Here is a 17350-nt window from a genome sequence, read left to right as displayed (position 1 = left end):
TTATAAATAAAATTTAATAATAATAATGCCTAACTGGCTTCAGATGTGCACACACATAAACATCCACAGGCTCTTACCTATCTGCTTTACATAAGAATTGTATGTAGACATGACAGTACTGCAGACTGCGTTAAATATGTGGAAAGTGCAAATCTGATTGTAAACTAGCTACTCAATATATATTGATATATTTCATTATGAGTATTTTAATGATACTGTGTCCATACCTCCCAACTGTCCCGATTTTGGCGGGACAGTTCTGTTTTTCATGGTCTCTCCCGCTGTCCCACCCGCAGGTCGCAGGGTCCCACATTGGGTAAGTTGGGATATCCCCCTGTCACTTACTGCTTTGAGCAGAGCAGAGGTGAATATATGCTGTGCGCATGCGCACAGTGTCTACTTTGCAGCAGGGAGAGACAGGGGGCATGGCCAGCAGCCCACTGAGGGCTGTCCATTCCCCCATAGTGATAAAAATGAGGGCGTGGTTAACGATTGCTGTTCACTGCAGTGAGTACTAGCCCCTAGCTGCAAGGTCACGCCCTTTAATATCATCCACGCGCCTTCAGCACGCGAAGATGTCCCTCTTTAAGGGACAAAGAAGTTTGGAGGTATGTTGTGTCTAGTGGTGTGTGTCTATGATCCTGTGTCTGGCTTTGATAGTATGTTGTGCTGAAGGTGGCTGCTGTTACAGTCATGCACTGATAGATGTCTTTTTGTGCAACAACAATAATGGGCTCAGCTGTTGTGTATATGTATATGCAAATTCACAATGGCAGTTATTTAAGAATGTCTGGTGTGTTTGGGCAAACTTTTATGTTTTTTATTCACACATGTAATTCAGCCTTGGAGAACATGTATTTATATATATATACTATATATATATATATATATATATATATATATATATACATATACATACATACATACATATATATATATGTTTAATTAACATTAAGTGGAAAATTAGATTAGAATAAGCATTAAAAATAATGGGATTTTAAAACCTACCGGTAAATACTTTTCTCTTAGTCCATAGAGGATCCTGGGGTCACCATTAGAACCATGGGGTATAGACGGGATCCGCAGGAGACATAAGCACTTTAAGACTTTCAAAGGGTGTGAACTGGCTCCTCCCTCTATGCCCCTCCTCCAGACTCCAGTTATAGGAACTGTGCCCAGGGAGACGGACATTTCGAGGAAAGGATTTATTGTTAAACTAAGGTGAAATTCATACCAGCTCACACCTCAAGCATGCCACACAACGTGGCATTCAACAGAACACAAGCCAACGGCATGAACAATTTCAGCAACAGGCTGACTATAAACGTAACACAACATGTGTGTAACCACAACTAATAACTGCAGATACAGTACGCACTGGGACGGGTGCCCAGCATCCTCTATGGACTAAGAGAAAAGGATTTACCGGTAGGTATTAAAAACCCATTTTCTCATATGTCCTAGAGGATGCTGGGGTCACCATTAGAACCATGGGGTTATACCAAAGCTCTAAAACGGGCGGGAGAGTGCGGATGACTCTGCAGCACCGATTGACCAAACTTGTGGTCATCATCGGCCAGGGTATCAAACTTGTAAAACTTTGCAAAAGTGTTTGAACCCAGCCAAGTAGCTGCTCGGCAAAGTTGCAATGCCGAGACCCCCCGGCCAGCCGCCCAGGACGAGCCCACCTTTCTAGTAGAATGGGCCTTCACCAATTTCGGTAACGGCAATCCAGCCGTGGAATGAGCATGCTGAATCATATTACAGATCCAGCGTGCAATGGTCTGCTTGGAAACAGGACATCCAATCTTGTTGGGAGCATGCAGGACAAACAGAGCCTCCGTTTTCCTAACCTGGCGACATAAATTTTCAAAGCTCTGACCACATCCAGAGACTTTGACTCAATTAAGGCGTCAGTAGCCACTGGCACCACAATAGGTTGGTTCATGTGGAAAGATGAAACCACCTTTGGCAGAAATTGCTGACGAATCCTCAACTCTGCTCTATCTTCTTGGAAGATCAATTAAGGGCTCTTGTGAGACAAGGCCGCTAACTCAGACACCCGCCTTGCGGATGCCAAGGCCAACAGAATGACCACTTTCCAAGTGAGAAATTTAAACCCCACCTTCTGAAAAAGTTCAAACCAATGTGATTGAAGGAACTGCAACACCACGTTAAGATTCCATGGTGCCACTGGGGGCACAAATGGAGGTTGGATGTGCAACACACCTTTCACGAAAGTCTGAACTTCTGGAAGGGAGGCCAATTGTTTTTGAAAGAAAACCGATAAGGCTGAAATCTGTACCTTAACTGTACCCAACTTTAGGCCCGCATCCACACCTGTTTGTAGAAAAAGGAGAAAACGTCCTAGCTGAAATTCCTCCGTAGGAGCCTTCTTGGATTCACACCAAGAAACATACACTGCTCAAAAAAATAAAGGGAACACTAAAATAACACTTCCTAGATCTGAATGAATTAAATATTCTTATTAAATACTTTGTTCTTTACATAGTTGAATGTGCTGACAACAAAAGCACACAAAAATTATCAATGGAAATCAAATGTATTAACCCATGGAGGTCTGGATTTGGAGTCACCCTCATAATTAAAGTGGAAAAACACACTACAGGCTGATCCAACTTTGATGTAATGTCCTTAAAACAAGTCAAAATGAGGCTCAGTAGTGTGTGTGGCCTCCACGTGCCTGTATGACCTCCCTAAAACCCACACAAGTGGCTCAGGTAGTGCAGCTCATCCAGGATGGCACATCAATGTGAGCTGTAGCAAGTAGGTTTGCTGTGTCTGTCAGCGTAGTGTCCAGAGCATGGAGGCGCTACCAGGAGACAGGCCAGTACATCAGTAGATGTGGAGGAGGCCGTAGGAGGGCAACAACCCAGCAGCAGGACCGCTACCTCCGCCTTTGTGCAAGGAGGAGCAGGAGGAGCACTGTCAGAGCCCTGCAAAATGACCTCCAGCAAGCCACAAATGTGCATGTGTCTACTCAAACGATCAGAAACAAACTCCATGAGGGTGGTATGAGGGCCCAACATCCACAGGTGGGGGTTGTGCTTACAGCCCAATACCGAGCAGGACGTTTGGCATTTGCCAGAGAACACCAAGATTGGCAAATTCGCCACTGGCGCCCTGTGCTCTTCACAGATGAAAGCAGGTTCTCACTGAGCACGTGTGACAGATGTGACAGAGTCTGGAGACGCCAAGGAGAATGTTCTGCTGCCTGCAACATCCTCCAGCATGACTGGTTTGGCAGTGGGTCAGTAATGGTGGGAGATGGCATTTCTTTGGGAGGCCTCACAGCCCTCCATGTGCTCGCCAGAGGTAGACTGACTGCCATTAGGTACCGAGATGAGATCCCAGACTTGTGAGACCATATGCTGGTGCGGTTGGCCCTGGGTTCCTCCTAATGCAAGACAATGCTAGACCTCATGTGGCTGGAGTGTGTCACAAGACGAAGGCATTGATGCTATGGACTGGCCCGTCCGTTCCCCAGACCTGAATCCAATTGAGCACATCTGGGACATCATGTCTCGCTCCATCCACCAACGCCACAGACTGTACAGGAGTTGGCGGATGCTTTAGTCCAGGTCTGGGAGGAGATCCCTCAGGTGACCATCCGCCACCTCACCAGGAGCATGCCCAGGCATTGTAGGGAGGTCATACAGGCATGTGGAGGCCACACACACTACTGAGCCTCATTTTTACTTGTTTTAAGGACATTACATCAAAGTTGGATCAGCCTGTAGTGTGTTTTTCCACTTTAATTTTGAGTGTGACTCCAAATCCAGACCTCCATGGGTTAATAAATTTCATTTTCATTGATAATTTTTGTGTGATTTTGTTGTCAGCACATTCAACTATGTAAAGAACAAAGTATTTAATAAGAATATTTAATTAATTCAGATCTAGGATGTGTTATTTTAGTGTTCCCTTTATTATTTTGAGCAGTGTATTTCCTCCAAATACGGTGGTAATGTTTAGACGTTACTCCTTTCCTGGCCTGTATAAGTGTGGGAATGACTTCACTGGAAATACCCTTTCGGGCTAAGATTTGGCGTTCAACCGCCATGCCGTCAAACGTAGCCACGGTAAGTCTTGATACACACAGGGCCCCTGCTGTAACAGGTTCTCACATAGAGGAAGAGGCCAGGTATCTCCTATGATGAATTCCATTAAGATCTGGATACCAAGCCCTCCTTGGTCAGTCTGGGACAATGAGGATCGCTTGAATCTTTGTTCTTCTTATGATCTTTAGAACTTTTGGAATGAGAGGAAGTGGAGGGAATACATACACCGACTGAAACACCCATGGTGTCACCAGTGCATCCACTGCTATTGCTTGATGGTCGCTCGACCTGGAACAATATCTCTTAAGCTTCTTGAGATGCCATCATGTCTATTTGAGGAATTCCCCAATGACTTGTCACTTCTGTGAAGACCTCTTGATGGAGGCCCCACTCTCCTGGATGGAGATCGTGTCTGCTGAGGAAGTCTGCTTCCCAGTTGTCCACTCCTGGAATGAAGATCGCTGACAGAGCGCTTGTATGCTTTTCCGCCCAGCGGAGAACCTTTGTGGCTTCAGCCATTGCCACTCTGCTTTTTGTCTCCACCCTGGCGGTTTATGTACGCTACTGCTGTTACATTGTTCGACAGGACAGTACGGGCAGATTGCGAAGAAGATGTTTCGCTTGTAGAAGGCCGTTGTAAATGGCCCTTAACTCCAGAACGTTTATGTGGAGACAAGTTTCCTGGCTTGACCATCTTCCTTGGAAGTTTTCCCCCTGTGTGACTGCTCCCCAGCCTCGGAGACTTGCATCCGTGGTTACTAGGATCCAGTCCTGGATACCGAACCTGCGCCCCTCTTGGAGGTGAGAGTTGTGCCGCCACCAAAGGAGTGAGATTCTGGTCTTGGAAGACAGTATTATCCTTCGGTGCATGTGCAGGTGGGATCCGGACCACTGAAACACTCTGGGATGGAATCTGCCAAACCGAATGGCCTCGTAGGCCGCAACCATCTACCCCAGCAACCAAGTGCATTGATGGATTGACACTCTTGCTGATTTCAGAATTTGTTTGACCAGACTCTAAAGTTCCAGAGCCTTTTCCACTGGAAGAAAAACTCTCTGTAGTTCTGTGTCCAGTATCATTTCCAAAAACGATAACCGCGTCGTCGGAATCAACTGTGATTTTGTCAAGTTTAGGTGATAATCGTGACTTCTTGCTTGCGAAGGAGAACCATCATTTCCACCATCACTTTGGTGTAAATCCTCGGAACCGTGGACAGACCAAACGGCAATGTCTGAAATTGGTAATGACAATCCTGAATTGCAAACCTCAGGTAAGCCTGATGCAGAGGATAAATGGGAAAATGTAAGTAGGCATCCTTTATGTCCACTGACACCATAAAATCCCCTTCCTCCAGACTGGAGATCACTGCTCGGAGAGACTCCATCTTGAATTTGAATTTTTTTTAGATAGAAATTGAGGGATTTCAGGTTTAGGATCGGTCTGACCGAGCCGTCCGGCTTCGGGACCATGAACAGGCTTGAATAAAAGCCTTCTCCCTGTTGTGATGGGGGAACCATGACAATGACCTGATTTTGACACAACTTTTGTATTGCGTCGCATACTACCTCCCTGTCCGGAAGAGAAGCTGGTATGGCCGATTTGAAAAATCGGCGAGGGGGAATGTCTTGAAGCTCCAGTTTGTACCCTTGGGATACTATTTGTAAAACCCATGGGTCCAGGTCCGAACGAAACCAAAACTGAATGAAGAGTTTGAGACGTGCCCCCACCAGTGCGGACTCCTGCAGTGAAGCCCCAGCATCATGCAGTGGATTTGGCAGAAGCCGGGGAGGACTTCTGCTCCTGGGAACCCGACAAGGCTGGTGATCTTTTACCTCTTCCCCTTCCTCTAGTAGCAAGGAAGGAAGAACCTGCCCTTTTCTGTAATTATTGGGCTGAAAGGACTGAATTTGATAGTGGTGTGTTTTATTTTGTTGTGGAGGAACATAAGGCAAAAAGGATATCTTACCCGCTGTAGCCGTAGATACCAAATCAGCGAGGCCGTCACCAAACAAGGCACCATCTTTATATGGTAGAGATTACATATTTTTCTTGGAGTCAGCATCAGCATTCCATTGGTGAATCCACAATGCTTGCCTAGCAGAGACTGGCATTGGCTTTTGATCCCAAAAGGCCAATATCTCTCGCAGTATCCTTTAGGTACGCTGCAGCATCCTTGATATAACCCAGCGTCAAGAGGATGCTATACCTATCTAAGGTATCTATATCAGATGACAAGCTATCTGCCCACTTTTCGATAGCACTACTCACCCACGCAGATGCAATGACAGGTCCGAGTAGCGTACCTGTGGTCGCATAAATGGATTTTAACATAGTTTCTTGCTTACGATCCGCAGGATCCTTAAGGGCTGCCGTGTCAGGTGACGGGAGAGCCACCTTTTTAGACAAATGTTATAGGGCCTTGTCTACAATGGGAGGTGACTTCCACTTTTCCCTATCCTCAGAGGGAAATGGATAAGCCACCGGAATTCTTTCGGGAATCTGAAACTTTCTGTCAGGGCTTTCCCAGACTTTTTCAAATAGAGTGTTCAGTTCATGAGAGGGAGGAAACGTTATCTCAGGTTTCTTTTCCTTATACATACAGACCCTTTTATCAGGAATAGCAGGGTCCTCAGTGAAATGTAATACATCTTTAACTGCCACAATCATGTACTGAATGCCCTTTGACAATTTTGGATCTAATCTGGAATCACTATAGTCAACACTGGAATCAGTGTCCGTGTCAGTACCAGTGTCTGCCAACTGGGCAAAAGTACGTTTTTGTGACCCCGAGGGGTCCTGGACTTGTAATAACACATCCTCCACAGATTTCTTCCATGCCTGGGTCTGAGACTCAGACTTGTCTAATCTCTTACTAATAAGAGCGACATTAGCATTCAAAGCATTCAAGACATTTACCCAATCAGGAGTCGGCGGTGCTGACAGGGTCACCCCCACAGCTGTTTGTGTCCCTAATACAGCCTCCTCCTGGGAAGAGCACTCAGCCTCAGACAAGTCGACACACGTGTACCAAACACCCACAGACACACCGGGCAGATAGGGGACAGACCCACAGTAAAGTCTGTCAGAGAGACACAGAGGGGATTTGCCAGCTCACAACCCAGCGCCAAATTAACGGGTCTGAAAACACTAAAAAATGCCCCAGACCTGTAGCGCTTTAAATATATTGCACCAATAATACTGTGCCCCCCCCCCCCCCCCCCGTTTTGCACCCTGATACTTGTCAGCAGTGTGAGGAAATACCATTGTCTCTGCAGCCCTGTGGAGAGGAAATGGTGCAGAGCTGAGAGTGAGCTGTGAGGAAGAAGCTCCGCCCTCTTAATGGTGCGCTTCTGTCCCGGTTATTTTACTAAATAATTATACTGGCAGGGGTTAGAACAGTACCTTGGCACTAATGTCCCCTCTTGCCAGTGGAAATTGAGGATTTTTGCTGCCCAGGGCGCCCCCCCCCCCGCGCCCTGCAGTGCTGTGTGTGTGGGAGCATGGCGCGCAGCGTTCCATTCGCTGCGCGGTACCTCAGAATGCCATCACTGAAGAAGTCTTCTTTTCTTCTGCTTCTCACCTGTCTTCTGACTTCTGGCTCTGTAAGGGGGTGACGGCAGGCTGTGGGAGTGAGCATCTAGGCGTACCCAGCGATCAGCACCCTCAGGAGCTAATGGTGTCCTGTCAGCCAGAAGCAGAGCCATTGAACTCACTAGAAGTTGGTCATACTTCTCTCCCCTAAGTCCCACGAAGCAGGGAGACTGTTGCTAGCAGCCTCCCTGAAAATAAAAAACCTAACATAAGTCTTTTTCAGAGAAACTCAGTAGAGCTCCCCTGTAGTGCATCAGTCTCACTGGGCACAATTCTAAAACTGGAGTCTGGAGGAGGGGCATAGAGGGAGGAGCCAGTTCACACCCGTTGAAAGTCTTAAAGTGCCCATGTCTCCTGCGGATCCCATCTGTACCCCATGGTTCTAATGGTGACCCTAGCATCCTCTAGGACGTATGAGAAAATATAATTTACTCGATTATACTAAATAGAAAGGACATAATTTAGGGACTTAAGAAAGTTTTTTTGGTTGTAAGAAATAAAGAATGTTTTACAGTGTTATTTTTTCCAGTTGTGTGGAAATAAGCAGTGTTTGTTGCCAGAAGAGCCCTAAGAGGACAAAACTATACAGAAATCTGCTAAAAGCACTATAGTGCAGTAGAAAAAAGCAGCAATAAACATTTTGCACTCATATAATCCATAATAGTCCACTAAAGTGTCAGAGTTAAAGAATAAATGGTAAACTTTCTTTATAAAATATAAATTACCTACACAAAGAGTCACAAGAAATATATGAATGTTTTCTAACTTTTATCTTTGTCATGCTCTTTGAGTGTAGTAACCATAGCAAAAAGCACAATTAAATAATTTTCATTACGTCGTCTATATATTTATTTTTCTGTCAAATAAGTTGTTTTTTATGATTTGACATCATAATAATTTTAGTTAAACAGACCTGTCACTTCTAAACTTTATCTGTATTTGTAAGTCAAATTGCCCTTAAAAAATGTATTAAAATATATGCTGCTTGGAGTGTGAGCAATAAGAAATATTGCTGAGTTAAAAAAACATGACAGTTGAGAAAAATATCACAGTAATATGTAATATATGTAGGCTTTGTGATTTGGACACTTAGAGAACTGAATTCAAATTACAGTATAAATCACAAGCAGCAAATTTTAAATCCTGCATGTATAAAATGTAGCTTATTTATAGGCCACCTAGGATAACAGGATACAAACACAAATGCAAGGGATATGCATCTAAAGGCATGGTGAAAGGGAAAACAAGATAGGGAAGAGTTGAACTTGATAGGTATTAAATTGTTTTTGAAGAGAGGGAAAGGGAAATATGTAGAAAATATATAGATATATTTTGTAATAAAAGGCAAATGTACTTTCTGGAATAGTTTTCTATGTAAATTGTCTTTCTGCAGTACAAATCAATAATTAGTATTTAATGTAGAGAATTTTGGATATTCACAATATATTGTGGTGTTTAACTTAATCGGTTCAAATAATAAATTATATAAACTACTTACCACCGTGACATTAAAAGCATAAAGAAGATCAAAGGGAAGAGCAGCAATTAAATCAATGACGAACCAAGTTGTTACATAGTGGATACAAATAGATCTTGCTTTAAATATAACTTGGCCAGACTTGCTGACATAGGTTGTTCGGAAATTTAAAATAATATCTGCTTGGCAAAGAAAAAAAAACATTTATCACATATTTTATTATTATACAATATAATAAGTTAATGGAACCAAGAATAATAACAAAAAACAACAGAAATAAAGAAACATTTGGAATTTCAGAAGCTGAAATGTAAACTTTTAAAACTTACATTTTTAAGTGAATGCTTTGTTGAGCCATTTAATAGTAGGTAATAATACAATAAGTGTAATCTGTCATCATAAATAAATATACTGTTCTATATATTTTTTAATTCTAGTGCTTAAACATTTCTTACATAAAATAGTGAAACATTACTTCCTTTTGTTTTTTTGTAATGTGTTTGTTGGAGGTCCCCATGAAATTGTAAGTAGTACCAGGGAAGAAATGCATAGGGTAATGGACCACACCCGATTTTATTTTTTCCAAGGGATGTGGTATTACTGTATGTCAAAATGTTTTAGAGGCTTTAACCATATGTGTCTTTCTTCTTCCACCATAATGTGTTGACTCCTAACAAATGCCATGCCTAAAGATACAGTTTTCCCCTAGCACTCCAAATTAATGCTACACCTTACAAATTATCTTGAGACCCCAGATAAGGTACTGGAAATTGCATACTGTAGCTTGTACAGGTTTTCAGGCTTTCCAATAACCTTGAGTACATTAGAAGACTGTCACCAGAAACACAAAGCACTGTACAAAAGCATTCTGCATTGCCGTAGCATAATACCATAGATATATATTTTTGAGGCATCAATCAACATGTTTTCATAAGGTACAATCATCAAGAAAAAATGTACCTTGTAATATTGTAATATTGTAATAGTATTGTAATAATATTGTTATTGAGTCACTCATATGACTCAGAAATTGCAGCTGAGTAAATAAGCATTTCAACATTTCAATTTTAAGTTTCATTGTAAGCTGTCATCAGTTAACTCAGTTATCATAAGGAACAAAGATAATATGGCTCTTGTGGTTAGCATAACGAAAGACAAATTATATACTAATTTCCATATATCCTTAGTTCTTGCAAGAGCACTAAATGTTGCTGATAGAGTTATTATCTACTGCATTATTTATGATTTAGATTGTTTTGCAGTATTCTACAATGCATTTAGAATGATAAACATACAAATCTTGATATAAATTCATTTTAAGGTTTAACTGAATGGTATGTAATAGCAACCAATCATATTTGTTTTGGCATATTACTTTTCTAGGCTTTACATGTGACTATTACAGGTTGTGTATCCCATATCCAAATATTCCGAAATACGGAATATTCCGAAATACGGACTTTTTTGAGTGAGAGTAAGATAGTGAAACCTTTGTTTTTTGATGGCTCAATGTACACAAACTTTGTTTAATACACAAAGTTATTAAAAATATTGTATTAAATGACCATCAGGCTGTGTGTATAAGGTGTATATGAAACATAAATGAATTGTGTGAATGTACACACACTTTGTTTAATGCACAAAGTTACAAAAAATATTGGCTACAATGACCTTCAGGCTGTGTGTATAAGGTGTATATGTAACATAAATGCATTCTGTGCTTAGATTTAGGTCCCATCACCATGATATCTCATAATGGTATGCAATTATTCCAAAATACGGAAAAATCCCATATCCAAAATACCTCTGGTCCCAAGCATTTTGGATAAGGGATACTCAACCTGTATACTGGTTTTCTTTTCAGGAAGACTATTCTGCAAATTATCATTGAAAGTTGTCTATTGCATAGGGATAAATTAACACGTTACTCAAAGTCCTATGAATTTCCCCTAAAGTCATCACTAATAAAATCGATGTACATTTGAACTTACAGTAGCTGACATACCAGCTATTGCTGCAACCAATATACAATACAGGTCTGTGTTGATATACAAAGATCTGATTCTGCTTTACCCTGCAGCCCTTGGCTTTTGATTAGTTATAAGTAGTCATTTTGATGTCTGAATCGTGTAGTTGGATTTCATTTTAGAAATGTTTAAAATACATTATATGAATTCAACCATTTTTTAACACTTACAACATAAGGACCAGATTAAGCTGTTTCTATTATTAATCTCATTACCTGGCAATAAAACCTGTCATTAATTACTGGTAAATTCCGATAATGTTAACTGACAGATGCTAGCTTAACAAGGTATACAAGAAACATCAATTTGCAAAGCAGAATCTTTAAATAAGAAATGTGTAACTGTTGTATTGTGGTGTGTGTTTAAAAATCAGATATTTAACAGAATAAGTTCTGAGAGACCTGAATGAATATTTTTGAGTACATGTGTATGGTACTGTACTTAAACTTAAGAAAGCATAGAGCAAATGAATATGATTTCATGGTGCTCTGAAAGTTCTTTTCTCTAAATTGAGTGGGACATACAGTACTGCATTTTCTTTTGATTTTTCAAACTTTGTTGTACTGTACAGTATTCCCAACCACTTTGATTAATAAAGCCAGATCGGTCTCCAGAGTAAAGCAGAATAGGTCATATGATCTTTGCACTGTAACTCACCCTGTAAAGCAATTATGAGTTTCCTCAAAAAAGTAAATAACTTCTATGTAACATTTAAGATTGTACTATTATATCTAAATGGATTGTTTTCATGGACTAGACTGTGCCATACTGTACCTACTATTTTATTTATGGTCTTAATTATGTTTAGCTTTAGTTCCAGACTTTGAAGTTTTTATGTAAAAGCTGTATTTTACAAACAACCAAATGTATTTAAAACACAAAATCTGTCTCTATCTATCTATCTATCTATCTATCTATCTATCTATCTACTGTTTGTCTCTCTATATTATCTTTCTACCTATCTTTCTATCTTCCTAGTATGAATAAAGCATGTTTTGTTGTGGACATCAGTTAATTTCAGTGGCACACTTGGGGGTGTCTGAGCACCTAGTACCCGAACCTCACTGATTAACCAATATTCGTTTTTCTGACTGTGGCCCACTATCAGAACCCATTCCCTTACTGTATAATGCCTGATTGTATATCTATGTGGGAAGGGACAGGGCCAGTTTGAAATTATTCTTTGAGAAATGTATAATTTTAGCACTGTCCCCACTGCCTAGACATTATGGTACATGGGGGTACCATACAAAATACATGGCCCCATCCTCATCAATGGTCATTGGGATGGAGGGATGGAGATATGCGCTATCTAAAGATAACAGACGTTTGCCCCTATATCTGACTTAGTTATTAACAATTAGGGGGATAAGTATCACACATTTTCCGTGTAAATTAATAGATTGTAGCTCTGACATCTTAATAATTACAATGTGGTGCACAATTTGTTATAAAATATCTACTCAGTCTATATATACAAGAAAGCTCATTAGCTACTGTCGTTTTCTTGTATATATAGACAGAGTAGATATTTTATTACAATAACGACTGCCATCACTATGGTTGAAACATGTGCTGTTTATAGAATATAAGGATTTGTTTGACAATTTACTAAAAGTAATTGTTTTATATAAAAGAAGGTATATTCGCTATTTGTTGTCAGCTAGGTCTGACCTAGAAATTCTACACAAACCCAAAGAATACTAGATAAATAGGCTTGCTGGTAGATTCAGGTCTGCATTTGTGCCAGGTATAGTCCTGTTGAGAACATTGAATTTATATCAGACAAGTTTCTGCTTTGCACATAAGAGGGTAGAGTTTGGAGCAAAATAAAAAAAGAGCAAATAAAGAGCAGTTCAGTTCATATTGTGCAGTTCATACAGTTCAGTTCATATTATGCCACATTACAGTACTTCCATTACATTATAATATCCACTATACCGCCCACCCTTACCAGCATAATATCCATTACACATCCTTCCTCACCGTAGATGCCACCAAAAACCTCATGCATGCACTCATTATTGCCTGCCATGACTATTGTAACCACCTTCTCTTTGATCTCTCCCTTTCTAGACTTTGCCCATTCCAGTGTGCATGTCTCTTCTTCCTTTTTAACCACTCTGTAATAGCCTTCCCTTATGCAACTTGCTTCACTGGCTCCCAATTCCCCTCCACACTGTAGCAGTGTTGCACACAAACAGCTTATATTGAAAGTCTGTGCATACATATGAGTCACGCTGTGCATGCATGCCATTTATTTTCACTCAGAGATGCAGCAATGGCTTCTCCTGCATTCACTATAGCTACATTCATGCTCCCTCACTGTCTCTCAAACTCACTGCTTTGCAGTGCCAAATTTCCCATTAGGCACATGAAGTACGTGCCTAGGGGCGGCACTTGTTTGGGGGCGGCACTTGGATGCTTGTGTTGGTACTGTCAGCCCAAATATTACAAATAACTCCAAAATATGTCCACTGTACTGTACAATATGCCATCTTGAATGGAGTGTAAATGGGTAAGACATACACATACTACCCCTGTAAGCTGCCCCACTTAGTAATTTAAAAAAAAAAAATGTCATAGTTAGTGACTGCTTTTTTATTCTGTATGGCTATCCTCAAATGCTTATAACCAATCAATAAAAATAATACAACTCGGCACAGGGGGGTGGGTAATGGGGAGGGGCATTAGATTTGTGCATAGGGGCAGCCTCACCACTAAATCCACCTCTGCTGCTTTGGTGTTACACTTCACTCTCTAGGGCAGATGTATTAACCTGGAGAAGGCATAAGGAAGTGATAAACCAGTGATATGTGCAAGGTGATAAACGCACCAGCCAATCAGTTCCAATATGTAAATTAACAGTTAGGAGCTGATTGGCCGGTGTGTTTATCACCTTGCACATATCACTGGTTTATCACTTCCTTATGTCATCTCCAGGTTAATACATCTGCCCCTCTGTTTTATTCCTCCCAGGAAGACTCTCATGCCTTCACTTTTTTTAATATATTCAGTATATGCCCTTTTCTTGCAAAAGATGATACTGCAACCTTTAAACATCTCAAATATCGGGCTAAATGTAATAGCTTACAAGTTGCAGGCTGTGCAGGACTTTGTGCAAGTATTGCCGTGTTTTTAAAGTGACAATCATTTAAACGGCAAAACTAACCTGGTTTTGGCATGTAAATGATTGCTAATTTACACTTTGAGGCAACATCCATTGTCTTGTTTCAGTTATGCCCTTTTCCAATCAACATGTAAGTTCCTCTCTGCAGTTTGTTTTCATGTCTGCATTTATTGTTCTACTTTTAATGTCTTTTTTTTACAGTATGTATGTCCTTTCGCACTGACCTGTGGTGAGGAGTGCTGTGGTGTCTTTCAAATCGCAGATATTAATAATCTGAAAGTATTATGTGGCGTTTAGTGCTTTGTTAGGTGAATTTTTCAACCTAAACTGTGTAAAAACTTGGAGCAAGCAAACATGCAGGAGATGAAAAAATTAAAAAGAATATTTGACCCTAGTCAAACACAACCTAAAAATGAAGTAAATGGCAACATAATCAGATGCTATAGAAAACATGAATAATATAAGGTGATGTATGTCCTGCTTTAATTATTCTTTGTTATATTCAAAATATGTTTTGAAACAAATGTATTAAATGATAACTGTTTTAGTTACCATTGTACTAAGTTATGCTATAGTATTCTCATTTTAGTCTACATAGGTATTTTATTTTTGAATTAGAAAAGGATGCTGACAGCATATGATGACTAGCGATGTAAGGTGGGTATACAGCTAAACAATGGGCAATCGGGCCAATGGTCGGATGAATTCCCTTCAGCCTGGATCATGCCTGATTGCCCATAGACACCAGCCTAATGTAAAGAAGGACGAAATGGTCACTGTTTTATCCTTACTATCAAAGAGCCAGGTCGCATACAATATCTTCCGGTTGACTGTGCAGCATGGCCAACTGGTGGATGCTGCATACCATTGGCAGGAGCGCAATTGTGCGTTCACACTAGATGATGTAGACGATTTGTCATTCCAATATGGCAAATCGGTCCAATATCATTCTGGTGTGTACCCACCCTAAGAGTAACAACAGAGTAACAAGGACTTCTTTCACAGGTACTTATGTTAGTATCCACACCACTCAAACTGTAACACTTGTACAGCTTAGCAGGAACCTCTAACATATTGTATGGCGGAGCTACCAAACAGTCTAACACTGCTTTGCAATACAAATTATCGGTTCTGTTAGAGCTTGAATATGATATAGAAATAATATTGGACGTTGCAAGTCTGTACAGTCACATTCTTATTAATGTATATAGAGGAACATACAGTCAGCATCCAAAAGTCAAAAAGCAGAAGGCCTTACCTATAATAAATAGAATTTCCACTGAAATATCACTAACAGTTGTGCTTCTTGTTGATGACAGATCATCGTTGTCCACAAAGGATACATTGTAAGGTACAGTAACAGCAACATAAAACGTTGCTAATAAAATAAGCCAGTCCCAGGCAGCTTTGAAAGTGCTAAAATGTAAAATGAGGAACTTTGTTTTTTTTGCATCTGAAACTTTGTATTCAGGAATTGCTGGTTTATCTACAAAAACATTCTGCAAAACAAAAGAAAAGTAAAATAGTCTCATAAAATATATTCACACAGCTGAGGAAAGTATGTACTTTACTGTGAAAAGTTCCGTTTCAAAAGCGAGAAATGCATAAAAATATACTTTTATGGAGAGAAAACAGTCACCTTTAGCCAGAAAAATTATGTTTGCTATATCAACACAACTAATGTCTAAAATAATTATTTGAATCTCCAGATATAAATTTGCTAACCCCCACTTACCACTTACTTCTGCTTTGTTAGGAATCACTCCTCTTGGCTTTTCACAAATCGTAGAGGCAGCAGTCCCAGGAGCTTATTTGTACCTAGGGCATCTGCTGGAGACATTGGGGGTTATGTCATACTGTAGTTTCCAAGATATGGAACCAACCTGAACTTGGCAAGTTCACTACTAACTTTAAAGTGCAAATCAGTCATAAGCCTGCTTTTGCCTTGTAACTGAATGCAATTTTAAATTTAGTGACGGACATGATGAAATTAAGCTATTGCTGTAATATTGTGACCTATTACATAACCCCCATACTGTATAGATGTATATCTAGTTATGCCCCTGGAACAGCTCATTTCAATTTGGTATAAAATAAAGCAATGTTAAATAATGTAATTTGGACAAGGGTACTGTAATATGGTACAATACGAAGTGGAGGCACTATAGTGTGGCATAAAATCAGCTGGGGGCACTGTATGTCATTTAGAGATGTGCGGCGGGAACTTTTTGTGTTTTGTGTTTTGGTTTTGGATCTGGATCCTTGCTCGTGTTTTGGATCTGGATTGGTTTTGCCAAAAGCACCCTTTTTGGGTTTTGGTTTTGTATCTGGATGATTTTTGAAAAAAAACATAAAAACAGCTAAAAATCACAGAATTTGGGGGTAATTTTGATCCTACGCTATTATTAACCTCAATAACATTCATTTCCACTCATTTCCAGTCTATTTTGAACACCTCACAATATTGTTTTTAGGCCATATAGGAGTGGCACTGCAGTGTCAGACAGGATGGCACTTTTAAAAACTAGGCCCCAAACAGCACATCATGCAAAGAAGAAAAAGAGATTCAATGAGGTAGCTGGATGACTTTGCTAAGCGACACAAATATGCAGCACAAACACCTGGCCCATCTAGGAGTGGCACTGCAGTGGCAGACAGGATGGCACTTTTAAAAACTAGGCTTCAAACAGCACATCATGCAAAGAAGAAAATGGGGTGCAATGAGGTAGCTGTATGACTAAGCTAAGTGACACAAGTGTGCGGCACAAACAACATGGGATGTGCTGGAATTTGCCCAGATGTAATACACGCACAATATTGGTGGCACAGGAGAGCGTAACCCCTAAACCACACACACACACACACACACATGGCAAAGCCTGTAAAATTAATTTGGATAATAATAACACTTTTATTTGGAGATATTATAATAATATGCAGCACAGGCGAGCGTACCCCTACACCACACAGGGCAAACCATGTAAAAATTATTTGGATAATAATCTAAGTAATGTATATAACACTTTTATTTGGAGTAAATAA

At 40.4% G+C, this 17350-nt stretch overlaps 1 protein-coding gene across 3 annotated transcripts in view; it reads right to left on the bottom strand.

Annotated features, from left to right (window-relative positions):
• Positions 1–17350, bottom strand: part of KCNH8 (potassium voltage-gated channel subfamily H member 8) — a 667193-nt gene that overhangs the window by 209590 nt on the left and 440253 nt on the right. For all 3 annotated transcript variants that reach the window (XM_063922193.1, XM_063922191.1, XM_063922192.1), the window contains exons 5-6: positions 15567–15807; positions 9173–9330 (exon numbers count right to left, since the gene is read on the bottom strand). In XM_063922193.1, coding sequence (XP_063778263.1) covers positions 9173–9330; positions 15567–15807 — 399 coding nt within the window. The remainder of the gene's footprint in view (positions 1–9172; positions 9331–15566; positions 15808–17350) is intronic.

This window comes from Pseudophryne corroboree, chromosome 5 (genome assembly GCF_028390025.1).
Source record: "Pseudophryne corroboree isolate aPseCor3 chromosome 5, aPseCor3.hap2, whole genome shotgun sequence".
NCBI classification, from domain to species: domain Eukaryota; kingdom Metazoa; phylum Chordata; class Amphibia; order Anura; family Myobatrachidae; genus Pseudophryne; species Pseudophryne corroboree.
This window is presented reverse-complemented; position numbering and strand designations above follow the sequence as displayed.